We start from the raw sequence: 15,412 nt of genomic DNA, 5'->3' as shown, positions 1-15,412 counted from the left end.
CTGGCTCTGGCTCTAGCTCCAGCACACCCCAGCAAAGGCAGTTGTTCCCCCTCAAGCTGGGCAAGGATGTGGGGACCCCCAGGCATGCAAGCTGCAGATCCCATCTGCCCCTGTGTTCCAGGGAGTGGACAGCAGCTGGCCCCGAACCCCAGCTCTCCTCCCAGCTCTGCCAGGGTGCTGCGGGATCTGGGTGGCATTTCGTTCATCTGCCTCATGCAGATAATTTGAGGCTAAATACTGTCCCTGTATTTCAAGTACTCGAAGATGCTCAGATGGAGCAGAGAGCAGCAAAGCACAGCAGAGCTCAGCTGAGCTTGCACAGAGATCTGCTCCCTCCCAGCAAACTCCCTGCCAGCTCTGCGCCTTTACCGCTGTCTCCCGATTTTTCTGGGAGGTATTTTGGTAAATGAAAGGTATCAAAAATTAATTTCTGGTTGTGCATTTCCTATTCAATTTACAGCCATCATTTCCAAGAAAATAATAAAAAAAATAATAAAAAATCATGCCTTGACTTAAAGCCCCTGGATGTTACAAAGACACAAGTAATGACCTGCCAACACCGCACTGGGCTTCAGGCTGCTTAATAACCACTTGCAAGGCTCGGAGGCATTTCAAGGCCAGGGGCTAAAGGACACTATATTTGGTGGCTGTCTTTTCTGGCTCTATCTCAGAGCTGGAGGAGACAGCTGTCAGATTTAGTGCCCTTTAGCCCCCAGTCTTGAAATGCCTTCAAAACAGGGGTAAGGCAGGGGGTTTAAGATGAACCAAGCAAGGTAACTGCTTGGGAAGGCTTCCCAAAGTGGTGTTCATCCCCTAAGACATGAGATGCACCACGGTTCCTACCATATTGACAGTGAGAAACTCATCCCCAAAAATAGCCTGATGTGCGAAGGACAGATGGGAGGAGACGAAAAAAGAAAGTAAAGAGGGGGAGAAGGAACAACCAAGAGGAAGGGGAAAGGGAGAGGGAGATGCATGCATCCTGCTTGCAAACGTGCAAGAGGGGAGGACACGCTCGGTGCTTGGGAAGGGCACCCCACCTATCCCGGCTGTGGGACAGAGTGGGGTGACCCCAGGGAAAGGACTCGAGCCCCTAAAACCCTCGGTCTGGAGGAAGCTCAGCAACCGGCAGGCACCTGGAAAAACCACTAACTGCTCCAGGCACACGCCAACACACAGCCTGATGGCTGGAGAAGCGGCACACAGACCAACCTGCCCGCCACCAGCAGCAAAGCACGCCACACCGGCAGCACCCCGGACCGTGAGCCTGGCTGCCTCCTCCCCACAGAGCGGCACCTCAAGGTGCTGCGTTAATCACAGAGGTAGTTGTCCTTGGTGTTACTCTGCAAAACCCACATCACAACTAGAATGACATAAAGTTTAGAACCAACCAAGGGGTGGTGCCAAAAACGCAGCATTACCCGCAGCAGCCAGACAAGCCGTTCCCAGCCCAGTGCCCAGCAGCTCCCAGTACTGCCCATGATTACCTTCCAGAAGATTTTAGCTCTCCCAAAGGGGCAGGTGCTGCCAAGCCTGGGCACTGGGCTCTGTCTGCTGGGCAAAAAGGCCCTACAGATGCTGAGGCTGCTCTAACACACACCTTCCTGCCTTTCCCAAGGAGCTAAATGAGTCCCTGCAGCCCTGTCAAGGACTATGCCTGAGCTGGGAGGTGGGCTGCAAGACCCCGCTGTGCAGGAGCCCTGTACGACACCAATGGCTGCACCGGCAGCTTGTGCCCACTCAGAGGGATGGCCATGGCTGCATCCTGCTCTTACCATGAGCAGGAAAGCCTCCACTGGAGGAGAAGGAGGAGAAACGTGCTAACCCCCATGCCCTGATGGGACCTGATGGCAATGAGGGACCTAAAATAAACCAAGCAGAAGCCCAAGTGCGTGTTTCAAGTGTAGGCATCCTCAGGTTAGGCGCCTCGTCTGCGTGTCAGCGCCTATATAGGGCACCGAGATTTTCAGTGGTGCTGGCGTCTCACCAGCAGCCGTGGGAGGAGGGCTCAGCGCTTCCAAAACTCAGTCTGTTCCCCTCAGGCACCCGGCTACAGCACCAACAGCTTGGGGATTAGCATTGCCCCCCACCCAGGGGATGCAAACGCTTTCTGCCAGAGTGCACCTGGGGACAGAGATAGGGACTTGTGGGACGGGGACCACAAACAGGGGACCAGCCTCTGAAATATATCCGAAACCGCAGGAGGGAGCTCAGAGCTGAGCCCTGACTGGGACACGGTGATGTAGGTCTTGTCCCCGCACAGAGGAGTGGGAGCAAAATGGGGAGGATGAGCAGAGCTTGGGGGCTGTTCCAGTGCAGCCCCAGGATGAGCCCAGAAACAGCCAGGCTCAAGCCCCCATGCCACAGCCCGGGATGAAATCACTGGCTGTGTTTATGAACAGCTCTGTTTAGCGCGAAGGATGCCAGCTGTCTGCTCGCTGTGCTGGCAGCCGGGATCTGGGATCATTTCCTGTTCATCAGGATCAGGCAGCGTGTTTGCATATCACCCTTATAACAGAGTTCAGCAGTTGAGCACCCTGCCCATTTTTGAGGTGGTCCCACACTGAAAACACACTCAGCATCATACAGCAGCACCCACTGGTATGTGGGAAGGACATACCCAGGTTAAATGGCGTGCGGGCAATGCCACCCCGCACACAGCCCTACGATGCTGCCTGGAAGAACAACCCAAGGAAACTACACACAAGGCTGCAAGGAGAGGCGATGCTCAGCAGGCACCTTCCCCCAGGGATTCTGGGCATGGACCCGCAGGCAGGCTGGGTGGTTGGACCCCAGCTCCGAGACCAGCCCATGGCTTGGTTATTGCCAGCAGAAGGCTCAGAGATGCTGTGCTCCAGTCTGGACAACCATCACAGAGCATCAACACCCTGCCAGCAAACAGCTGTGGGGCACAGCAAACCCTGGCGCGGACTCGGTGCTCTCCGTACAGAGAGACCCACCACCAGACATACATCCCGACGAGGCAGTGCCCAGCCCATCCAGAGGGAGAGCAGACCAAGCCAAGGACTTTGTAAGTGAAACCCTCTGGACACCTCAGGCTCTCCGAAGGCTCCTGCAGGGACCCTGCCTGCAGCAGTACTGGTTCCTGCCTGCTTTGGGTGGCACAGACTGCTCTGGCTCAGAGGGGAGAAGTGCTGGAGCTAGGTCTGGCACAGCCACAGAAATCCTCCCATAACCACACCATCCCAACACCCCCAGACTCAGCATTTCTCCCGTTTCTGATATAAACCCTCAGCAGGCAGCCAAGGGAGGACTGCATGGCGCTGGGGGCCAGGGTGGACAAGCCCCACACAAGGGAAGTCCCTGCCACAGCACTTCTCCTCCACAAAAACACCTCACTGAAAGCTGAGGTGGCAAACCTGCTTATGCTATTCACTGAAGACAGAGATACATCTCCAAAAGCTCTTTGTTAGAAAAGGCTTTTGTTAAAGAAATGTTAAAAAAAATTTAAATTTGGTGTTGACTTATTGTCCCCCTGCCTGAAAGGATTCAGCAACATGGCACAGCGGTGGTTGCACAGCGGGGCGAATTGCACCCAGGCACTTGCTGCTGTGACCTGCTACAGAGACCACCACCAGGAAACCTGGCTGCAAGGACAGAGTGGTTGTAATGGTTTCAATAGCCAGACTGGACTTTTCCACTGGTCTGCTTGAGTGTTAGGTGATGATGAAAACACATTTAATGAGACCCGTTTGTTAACGCTTGGCTGCCCCTTGGGGCAAAAAACATCGACTGGTTAGAAATTACATTTTCAGATACGTTTGGGTGACTTCCTCACTCCCCAAAGCACTTTACCTCCAAGAGACACTGCATTAAATTGGCCCTGGCAGAGTGCTGCTATTTCTCACTGTGTAGACTCCAGCCACTTTGTTGCCAGTAACATGGCTGAAGAAAAGTCCCATTTATTCCTGCCAAAAATACTTCAAACTGAGAGACGAGGTAAGGCTGCGGGGGGTGGGACTGTGCAGCCTGAAGGGAAGAAAAGGAGGGAAGGATCTAATTGCTGCCCTCACCTACTTGACGGGTGAGGTGCAGGCAGCCTCCTCTTGGATGCACACAGCAAAAGGGCAAGAGGGAACAGGTACAAGATGCAGCAAGGCAAAAATTCTTCATCCTGAGAGTGATCAAGCTCTGAACTAGGCAGCCAGAGAAGCTGAGAAATCTCCTGCCTGGGAGATGTCCAACACTCAGCAGGGCTGGTCCTGAGCCAGCTGAGCCAACTTTAAAGTTAGTCCAGCTTTGAGAAGGGGTTGGACCAGAGCCCTCCAGAGGTCCTCCCCAACCTCAACTCTCCTGCAATGCTAATTTTCTTCCCCAAACCTCAGCAGGTCAGATTTTGGCTATCAGCAGCTCAGCAAACATGACTCAAAGAGGCAAGGGTGGAAATGTGGGGCAGGGAGGGGACACACAGCACTGCCCCCCTCCCAGGGCCTAGGGCAGAGATTCAAAATCAGATACCTTAAGGGTATGTTTGCAATCCCTTCAGAGCATCAGAGTGCCCCAGGACGGGTAATGGTCAGAGTTTCCCCTACATCCAGCAGAGCTGCATAAACAGGACACCACTATCTTATAAAAATGTTTGTTTGTGTTTTTAAACCCGCATCTCCGGTATGACGGAGAGATCCCCAGCCCATGAAACGGGATCCAAACACAGATATTTACATGTCCTCATGCTTGCCAGCAGCTTCCTCCCAAACACAGAGCCGCTCAATAGAGAGCACACTGCAGCATTTGGCTTTTCTGTGATTTTGTTCCCTGTCACACCTTTCTCTTTCAAATTCTCCCCAACACAAGCCACATGGGACCAACCTGTCTCAGGAAAAGCCTGGCTCATAGGAGAAAGACTCAACTTTTCACGGCTTGCTCCAGCCACACAATTGCTGCACGCCAGGAGAGTTTCAGTGCCCAGGCAGCAGGTCTGGCAGCAGAGCCTGCCCTCCCCAAAGCAGCCGGGGGGCTGCCCAGGTTGCATCCCCTTCTCAGAGCAGCCCCTGATGTACAGAAGTAGCTGCAAGCATCTTTAGTGGGAGCTACTTCCACATGAGCAGCCTGGGCAAGTCCCATCCCACCCACAGCTCTCCACCCACAGGAAAGCATCCTTGTCCTGGATGCCCAGGGCCAGCCCCGAACTCCCCTTTTTACCTCCAAAAGTGGAATAATACATGGCTGTAGAATGATTTATCTCCAGAGGAATTCAAATCCTCTCCTCCTGTTTTGACTGAGAACCCCTAAAAGCTTTCAGATGCTGCAATGACTGAGACAGAGCAATGAGGTAAATAAAGTAGGTGAGAATAAATGTAACTGGATTCAGTCATCTAGGAAATTCATTTGCATCCCTGACAAGATCCTGTAACACAGCATCTTCTTACACCATCACCAGGTAAATTAACTCCCAACTTCCAGTGACAATTGTCACTGCTAACTTGATAAGGCTGCTTGTGTCTGGCTTTGGAGGAGACGAAGCATCTCAAACACACTATTCATCATTTCCAAAGCAATCTTCCTGCCTTTGTTGCTCACACATGCAGTGAAAGAGAAGCGCACAAATCTTAATCTTAATTGCCAACTCAGTTGTTGGGAAGTGGCACACAAAGAAGGGAAGCCCAGCAGTCGGGAATTCAAACAGTGCCAGCGGCAGCTCAGGGCTCTGCCCACTGCCAGAATGTAAAAGTGTTGCCATCAACTTCTCTAACTCTTGGCATCAGCTCCTCACAAGACTGCAGCAAAACACTTGAAATTCCAGCAAAACCGAGGGAATGGGGTTCTTTTATAATGCCCTGAGGCACCCTGGTGTGCTCTGCACACTTGACCTTCTGGAAAGGGTCCACTAAAACACTGTAGCTATGCAATTTTTGGAATCGTTGCACCCTGCCCCTCCAGATCCAATGACTTGCAGCATCCCTCCTTTGTGCCATGCCCCCCACAAGAGACAAGGCGGGTCAGCCCAGGGATGAAGGTTTGGCTCCCTGGTCCTGGGCAGGCACCTCCCAAGCTTCTGAGGGCAGGAGAGGAGATGCCTGTCTTGCATGTTTAATCACAGCTGAGTAACGGTGGTTGGGATGGGTTTGTGAGTCCCCCAGTTGCAAGTACGAGTCTTTTTGTAGTCCCAGTGCATCTGGATCTGAACACTGGCACTGTTGTGAGGGTTACATCAACAGTACCTGAAGGAGCACAGAGAGAAAGCAAACTCACTCCTTAGGCTTTGCCAGCAATAGTGTCCAGGCCATGCCTTCAGAGGTGCAGAGCCTAGAACAGGTCTATCTTGGATGTCTTTTTGAAGCAATGAAAGCAACATGCAAAAGCAGAGCGAAAGTAGTCTGATTGACACTGGGAGCAGATTCAGATTGCTTGTCAAAACACACCAAGACCACAGAAGCTTCAGGGATTTAGTTCCAATGCACCCACATGATGCCCATCTACAGCTTTCTACATGTGTAAGCCCTTGCCTCATGAAGTCAGAAGGCCTAACAACCCACAAGATCCAAGTGTTGGCTCACCAGAGAACCAACATCGGTCCCATCTGGAGAGTTGACACACCACACACCAGACTGAGACATGCACTCTCAGTTCCACAAGTACACCAGGACTCTGCCTCCCAGACCTGGAGACTAAAGCACATCCCTGGCACAGCTCGGCACCGGGGGAACACCCACGCTGATGCTCTTGCCTTGCCCCCACATCACACACCTCCTTCCTCAGCTTCCCCAGTGGGGACCACATCTGCCAGTCCTGGCTTGGTGCCATCTTCCCTCCAGCCCACCAGTAGGATTCACTGAGATACTGAAGCTGAGGTGCTAATTCTTTCCAATCTAAAGCCAAACAAGTAAAATTCACCATGAGGAGCAGCTTTCCAAAGTGCTCATTTGCACTGGAAACCCAAGCTAGAAACAGCACCAAGTTACATCCTAGAAGATATACAGTACACAATCACAGGTGAGGCAATTTTTGCCAAGAAGAAAGAGAGCATGGATGGGCTGAAAGGCTGACTAGATGAGGGGAAACAAAACAAAACAAAACAAACCCACACACACACACACAAAAAAAAGAAAAGAAAAAAAAGAAAGAAAATGGAATGAACAGAACAAGAACTGGATTACTGACATATGCACCCTGATCTCATCATAACTAGGGGACCTGTCTTCTTCTGAAACACTGTAATTCAAGTGCAATATTAAAGCATTTTATCATTCTGAAAAACAGCTCATTTCTTTCTATACACATCAGCTGGGTGCTTGCAGAAAGAGGCTGCAGCATTTTGTATGATAGCTTCTTTTTTTTTTTCCCCAGTTACAAATAAATTATTCCTCAGATGAAGAAATCAAGCATCTCTCCCTCCATCCAAACATGGTGCTTATGTGCAGTGCATACTGTGGGGTTAGCAGTGTAAATAAGCTTCAGTCTTCCACTGCACAGATAAGGCGCAGTACAAGTTCACAGTGTTGTGTGGCAGCCCCACGATCTCAGGGCTGCCATTCAGACATGGGTTTAGCATATAGAAAACCAAGAAGCACTTATAAAAAATTTAAAGGAAATGGCTTTCTTCTGTTCCAGCTACCTATTTCATAATACAACTTTGGAGCTGGGGTGGCTCTTTAACATAGCTACCAGAAGGATTTGATCCCACCACCCCTCCAGCCCGCACTGGCACTAATCCTTTCCCTCTCATTTAAAAGATAAAAGGTGCTGCCTCCCCCACCCACGCAGCCCCACGAACCACTGCAGTCCTGCAATACCTTTGTCCGACATCACTCCCCAAGGATCCCATCCTCCGAGTCGGTAGCAAGGGGCTCACACCGTGGACATCTTCTGTCGTTGCTGGTGGGACAGTTTTTACATGGGAATTGCTCTCTGAGGGGGAATTCTTCAGCTTGGCTCTTGCCATCCTGCCAGCTTTGGCTGCCTCTGTGACTTGCTCCTCTTTCCCCCCTGAACTCTCTCATACACAGCAATCCTCACCGCATTCAGTTTAGAGCTGTCGGCACGTACCATCTCCTTCCTTCTTCTCTCTCCCCAGTCACGGCTGCTCAGTGGAACAATCCTGCCCTGTACATTTATTTTGGTAGTGAGGGGAGTCAAGGCAAACTCTCCAGCTTTGCTGCTGCAATGAATTTGGTGCAAAATGACCCAGAAAACATCCACAATACAGAAATCTCTGAAATGGCTTTGTTTAGTAAATAATGTAATTATTACTACTTGGCTGCCTCCTTTAAAAAAACGATTGCAGTGCTCTTATCACCACAAGCAGGGCAGGGGCTGAGGGATTATTTTTTCCCCATCCCTGTTTTTCAGTAGCAACGTGAGGGGGAGGAAGCTATTTTATCTTATTCCTCTGTGTAGAGCAGTGTGTGGACTGCATGCCAGGGAATAGACTCAGCGTGCTTGGCTCGCACACACAGAGCAGCTGAGCAAGGTCCCCTCCTAAACACACCCGCTGTGAACCGAGCCGAGAGGAACTCGCTGCTGCTTCCCTTGGAGCGGCGAGCGGCCATAGGGGCTCAACCCCTGCTCCCCTGGCCAGGCTACAACAGCCCCCAGAGAGGTGCACCCCACCTGTCCCAGAACAACCCAGCCTTCCCTCTTTGGGTGGGAACAAAAGCTGCTGCTCCTTGACCACGCTTGGCACCGATTTCTCACGTGTCAAACAGAAAAGGGAATTCACGGTAGCCAGGGGAGGGGGAGATAAACCCGTGAGTCCCCCAGTGCGCAGGTGGGACTGGAAAGGGGAGTCACGCATCCCGCCCTCCTCTGGGAATGCCACCAGTCCATAGCTGCTCCCGGTGGTGCTTGGTGCAGCCCTCAACAAAGAGCATCTTCAAGCGGCCCACGGGGGGGCACAGCGCGGAGCCGCTCCCCCGGGGCACGGGGCTCAGCACCACGGACAGCGGCGGCCGGCACCGCCCCACGGCAGGCCAACACCGCCCCACGGCACGCCAACTTCACGTGACATGTTGTAAAATTGCTTGGAGGGGGGACTTACAGACCTACTCTTATAACGCCACCGTGCAGCGCTATGACACGCCAACACTGCGCCAACGTGACCCCACGGTGCATCGATGCAGCCCCATGGTATGCCAAGTGCCACTCAGCTGGACATCACTGTCTCATGGCAATGCTGCCCTGCTGCGTACCTTAAAGAGCAAATTCACGGACTGATCACCACTGAGACACCACGACGTGAAGAGCCAGTGCAAGTAACTCTGCGCCACCCCAGCATTTCTTTCAACTGAACATGGTGCACAAAGAGTCAACGTATTGATACCTGGGAGGGTCACCAGAGAGCAGACAACTGGGCGAAGGCTGTCTGAAGTACCTTCAGAATGACAAGCTGACTGTTTCCTTTGGCACCAGCCATGTGCCCTAACCACACACACCCTTCCATACCGCCGCGAGGCTAGCGGGGCACCCGACTCCACTGTCTTGCACCCAACTCTGGCAAGAAAAGCCCAGTTCTCTTCTTTCCCTCTTTTAACCGTGAGCTGTCCGGCACGAGCTCTGCTCTCTGTTCGTCCCCCCAAGATCAGTACCTTGCCATGACTTACCCCATGACACTGGCAGTCCCTGGCTGCTCTAGGAAAAGAATCCAAGTCCCCATTTCCTGTTAACCAAACCCTTGTTTCCCTACTCAGAGCATTATTTCTTAATGGGATTTCACCGTAAGACATGCTTTATTTCAGCATTTTGAAATGTAAAATGGATAAAAACCCACAGCCCATTTACTAACGTGCCAGCTTTCAGCGTACACTTAATTTCTCCTTTTGCCTCAAAATGATTCATTAGCTCAATGCATTCATTTTCTAAGAGAGTCATTCCTTTCTGCTTCATGGTTGGCTTCAGCCTCATCCTCAGCTTATTGCTCCAGATGTAATTAGTGCTGTTAGCCCTCTGGGTTGGCCTGATGAACCCTCCTAGATAACAGGAGTCACTGGAACTGGGGCAATCAGCCCTCTTTTAGGGAGCTATTTGCAAATTCTACATTGTATTGTGTTCCTAACTCCAGAAGAACATTAATTTCAGGATTGAGATTAGATGTGAAAAGTGATTTATGCCTGAATTATAATCTATCTATCTAACTAATATCTAACTAATGCCATCAAGCAGCAGCATGGAATAGAAGAGGTATTAGCAAAAAAGCTGGGCAATTTTAACAGAAAATGGAAACTCTCCTGTCATACTTTTGTTGTATAGAAGTTGACAAGACCCACATCAAAGAACCCCTTGAGAAATTCGGTTCCGGCCTGTGGAAGCCTCTACATGAAGACGCCTTTCTGTTAAGCACTTAAACACAAACCAAGACATGAAAACCAGGAGAAAGGGGAGTGTTTCGATGCAGGGTCATGAGAAACTGCAAACAGGGCTGCTGGTTTGAACAGCCGTTTCCCTTCCAAGGCAGAAAAGAGGTCGCCTGATGCCGAGGAGCACCTCTCCGAGGCTGGATAATCCCACAGAGCTACTCAGACTGCTCAGACCTATGTCGGGTTGCTGAAGCAGTTCCTTTGCTGTAGTTGTGTCAGAAAAACATTCCTCTCCCAGGCAATGCAACGTGTTCCACGCTTCACCTAAAGACCTACAGCCCCAGCAGCATCTCTCCTTCCAAGTCACCTCCCAGACAGTCACCAAGTGCTGTTGTGTCAGTTAGAGCAGTTGAAAGAGGAGGAGGAAAGCAGGAGCTTGGCACGAAGACAACCCAGAGCGCTTTGGGTCACTGAGCCACCAGCAATGCAGGAAAAGCACCCTGGTCCCCTTGGCTTGGAGGTGGGCAGCCAGGGCACTGAGGAGAAAAAAGGAAAAATAAAAGCACTGGAGTGCTGGGTTGTTGGTGGAGCACGTCGCCGTCTGTCAGAGGGTAAAGGATCACACCGATGGATAAAGCCACTTTCCTGTAACTTTGGAAGCACTATTACTTAGGAAAAGACATTTAAGACTAATTGCAAGTCCCCTGTGCTCGTGATGGCCGCTTGTGACTGCTATATGCTTACCCTGAGCTCAAATAATGCAACAGGCAAAATGCATCACTCAGTAGACCCAGAACGCTCATTCTTGCTGGGAAACTGCATGTTCCTAGAATGAGCCACGGCTGTAAATGTAACCTGAAGCACAGCTCAGTAAGCCCGCTCTACAAGTATATGAGGGTAAGCTATACATCAAACTCCTTGTTTGTGCAACGCGTTCTCCAAGGGAATTCAGGGTGAAAATCAACAAAACACAACCTTGGTAACATCAAAGTTTGAATAAGAATTCCTCTGGTCCAGAAATATTTGTCCAGCTAACTGAATGCCAACCACCTGACTGCAAGCCAGGAAACTGATGTTTAGTTTTAGTTGGAGAGCCCATTACAAAGTGCTGATTTCTCATTTCAGTGTCTGCATTATGCAGAGGCCACTGCTGTGCTGGAGAGATGCTGGGAATTGCTGAGCAGGAGTTGCAGTGGTAATAATATTTCTGAAAATAAGATTCAGAAAGAAACGGATTTTTCATTAGTCTTAATTGAATCCACAGCAACTGCATTGTCAAATATTCTCCTTTTATCCAAGTAGCTCTCAGTCCGGACTGCCAAAACTCCTTTTACGCACCTATTCAACTTATTATTAATAACGCATGACCTGGTCCATTATAGTTAGTTGATGAAACAGGAAGGGGTTGGGGTTTTTTTTCATAATCTTCTGGCAAATAAACCTGTTATGTTGAGGCATAACCCAGACATGTTAGCGTGCAAAGCCTTCTGTAAGAAAAGCCAATTTAATATACCTAAAAACCTTGAAAAGTCACCCTGAAAGGCATCTAACATGCAAAGATACTTCCAAACCCACAAAAGGTGTAGGAGAGCATGTTTTGTTAGCAAACATCTGCAGTCATGACCGTGTCAGCATCTCATGAGAGGCTTTATCAGCCACAGCAGAGCTGCTGCTTTACAGGGGGCTGCGCTCATACAAATACAGTGATAATTCGAGGGACCCAAGCTGAAAAGTCATTAAGGCTCATTATTATCTCTCCAGTGAAGCCCCTGGTTCTATGGACCCGCTAGCAAGCTTGTCTAGGAAAATCACCTTCCCATTTGGGCTATCACCCGGCTCCCGAGGAGCAGCGCCCTGCACAGCCCCTCCAGCTGCTCCTCATCGGGCTGCTTTGTGTTTGTGCTGCCTTCGCAGGGCGGTCCTGACCTCCCTTTATTTAATAACGCCATGGAAAAGCAAGGTCCCATGAAATTTCATTACCACCACAAACACTCCATATATTTCAAGACCCCAACGAATGTAATAGCATGATACTAGTGGCTGAGCGGGCTCTAGAGCACTGCGAATCCTTTGACAAACGTTACAAACCTCTCTGGCCCAGCCATTTGCTGAAGTGTTTTTCAAGAAGTGCACACGCACCAGTTTTGCCCTTTAGTCACTGGGGAATGCCCTACATTGTCACTATGCATTCTGCAAAATAGCTTTTCAAAAGCTGCCAATGTTTTGAGGTTGCCAAGGCTCACGCACAGCTCTGCAAAAACAACTCCGTGCCTCACTGCGAGGCTCCTGCAGACAGGCTAGCACCATGCCGCATGAAGCAGCATTGTTTAAGCAACAGCAGAAGCATCCTTTTTTCAACAGAGTTGGCTGGAAAGGTCAGCATTTTTGAGGAAATGTAAAGGTGTATTTTTTTTCTTTTTACTAGTTGTTCTCTTTTCCAATGGGAAGTTAAAATCACAGAAGATGAAGCTTCTGCTTGCTCTCTAGAATATTTTTTCCTCTGCCGTTTGTTTCAGTTGAAATAACAAATTTGCCAAAAAGAAAAAACAAAAACCACCAACAAAAATAATGTTGATGCTCCACACCCTCCTCCTTTGCATAGGACTTAGCCTTTCCATCCCTGTGGGGTGCCAGCGCTCCTCCTCTGCACAGGGATGTGGTGGGAGCATGCACACACAGACCCCTGAGACCCCCAGGAGCCCCTTGCCTGCTCTCTCCAACAGCACATCATGCACAAGAGTGGCCCAAGTAACCCTTTTCCTAACAAGACACGTCCTTCTGCCCTTATTTGTGACTATCAATCATCAGGTGGAGAGGTTAATGAGCAGGCTGAATCCAAAGAGCTCCTTTTACAAGTCAAACAGACGGTACCTGTATTGGTATATTAGAATATACAAGAGATGCTTTGGAATCCTCTCTGGACAGCCAGGATGTGTGTATTTATTAATAAAATTGCTTAGAAAATACTGTTTGCATTGATCCAGGGTGAATTTAAAAACTTCTCTCCATTTTCTTTCCATTAGCCTGGAGAGGAAGGTCCTCTCTGGCACGTGGCCACCGGCATGGGAGCAGGACCTCAGCACTTAGCTGCTGTGACAAGCCAGCAGACCCTTCTCTGACGGTGATGAGTTATGCAATGAAAATCAGGGTTTAAAAGACACAGATGATCAACTCCTCCCTGAAGGGGCTCAGGGAAAACCAGGGATGGACAGTGACTCCTACCTGCTGTTCACAAAGACGTGCCTCCAGGTGACCAGGGGCTTCCCAGAGGCTGCTACCCAAGAAAGACGCAGATCCCCCTCCCTAACCAGGGCCAGCACTGCCTGAGCACTGCTCCAGCCAGGTTAGGGCCAGGCCAGGCCATGGCAGCACTTTGCAATTCAAAGTACTTGCAAATGGGGTCTGCATTTAAGCTCCTGCAGTGCTCTGTATCTGACGGACCAGCTCCTGCCTTCCCCTCCCCTGCAGTGCCTGCCAGCAGAGGCCCTCAGCAGCAGATTGCCAAAGCTAATGGGAGGATTTCCCAGGACTTCAGTTTTCTCTGAGGTCAATCCACATCTTGGCATCTCCACAAACAGAACCAGTGATGGGTTGTATGCAGCAGGGCAGCGACACGAGAAAGCATCTCAGTGTCTCTCCTACCTGCATCCATGGTGCACAGAGCCGTTATTATTCACCACATGCATTACCATCACACCAAGAGGTCCCAGCCAAAAGAAGCCTCTCTCTCCCCCAGCTCAACACAAGAACCCAGCCCTTTTCCCCGGCAAACCTGCAGCCTGAAGAGAACCAAAATACAAGAGGGGGATGGACAGAAAAGGAGAGAAACAAAGCCCAACCCTCAGTGACCTTGCAGGCGCTTATAAGAGGTTATGGCCTCTTTTGAGTCCTCCAGCTAAGAAACTAGAAACAGGAATTATTTCAGTGGAATTTGTCCATGTGTGCCGAGACTCAGAGGGCATTCAGGAGCTGGGAGAGTGTCCCCAAGCAATGGGGCTTTGAAGTGCAGAGGGAGCGATACACACTGGGGTTAGGGCAACAGCAGCTCCCTGCAGCGCCTGCTCACCAAGATCCAGGGCATGAGTAAGTCAATACTGTGCCCTGTCTTGCATTTACTTTCACTGGCTTCTGTTCCCTCCGCACGCTGCCTTGGCAGGGTTAATGCCTTTGCACCACAGGCACTGACGAGTTCCCTGAGAAGCCGTCAGATGGATCTAGACCACTGTGAGTTCTCCTTTGTATCTAGGACTCTCTCCCGACATTTGTCTTTAAAAAGCAACACCATTCATATGAAAAGTTGATTAATTCCACTTGTTATAATTACTCCCACAAATAAAATCCAGCTATTTCCCCCCTGTGAACACAGGGATAATGGTCCTTACCCTTCACAGTGAAGCATTTCGGTTCCAGGGGTGAGAAGCTCTGTAGCAAGCGCTAAGTGTTCATACTAAACTGTCATTAAAAGCACTTCAGGAGAAGTTCATGGACTGCAGGGATTTCTGTCATCGCAGCAGCTGGCTGGGACAGCAGTTGGGCTGAGCGGCTGTTGCCAACACCACGACCGTACTGGAGTCCCTGTCTCCATGCAGGAATCTCCACTGGAGCACATTTACTGCAGGCAATGCCACCACTGCAGCCATGTCCACCTTTGGGAGGGAGTCACCTCCAAGGACCTCCCTGCTGCTGGGACCATGGGGGGCTTGGGGGGCTGCTCCATCCCCGCTGCACTTCTGGAGGGTGCTGGCACCACAGCAATCCAAAGAAACCCAGCAGGAGAGAGCCTGGAGTGGGGGACACCAACATTCACCAACACCATCACACAGCTGCAGAAACCTTTGGCCAACTGATTCTGCACCAGGCACTCGAAGGCGCCTGGGAGATTTGCATGACACAGGCAGAAATTAACTGGCTGTGCTTTATTCCCTCACTTCCCCGATTTAGTCTTGGCAGCTGAATCAGGCAGTACAACTCAAGCAGCACCTGGCAGCAGCTCATTCCCTCGCCCAGCATCTCCTCAGCAGAGTTTGGGAGACTTCTCTAATAAAGTGGAGCACTGGAGTTTCAGGAAAGAAAGAACACTTTAGAAAGCACAGAGGAGAGCATATTTAGTAGCAGCAAGAGAGCTGGGAACAGAAGGGAGCCTTTGAAGAGCTGGGCTG

The 15,412-nt window shown here is 50.5% G+C and overlaps 1 protein-coding gene across 8 annotated transcripts in view; it reads right to left on the bottom strand.

Moving 5' to 3' along the window:
* The window catches only part of KCNT1 (potassium sodium-activated channel subfamily T member 1), a 90,948-nt gene that overhangs the window by 40,488 nt on the left and 35,048 nt on the right, over positions 1-15,412 (bottom strand). Inside the window, exon 1 of one of the 8 annotated variants that reach the window (XM_027778091.2) lies at positions 7,755-8,029. The exons of 6 other annotated variants lie outside the window; for them this stretch is intronic. In XM_027778091.2, the coding sequence (XP_027633892.2) occupies positions 7,755-7,903 (149 nt within the window). In that variant the 5' untranslated portion in view covers positions 7,904-8,029. Of the gene's footprint in view, positions 1-7,754; positions 8,030-15,412 lie in introns of those variants that run through there. One more of the 8 variants, XM_055802589.1, reaches the window with a different exon arrangement.

Source organism: Falco peregrinus, chromosome 1 (genome assembly GCF_023634155.1).
Source record: "Falco peregrinus isolate bFalPer1 chromosome 1, bFalPer1.pri, whole genome shotgun sequence".
Classification (NCBI taxonomy): Eukaryota; Metazoa; Chordata; class Aves; order Falconiformes; family Falconidae; genus Falco; species Falco peregrinus.
Note: the sequence above shows the minus strand (reverse complement) of the source record. Positions and strands in the feature narration are given on the sequence as shown.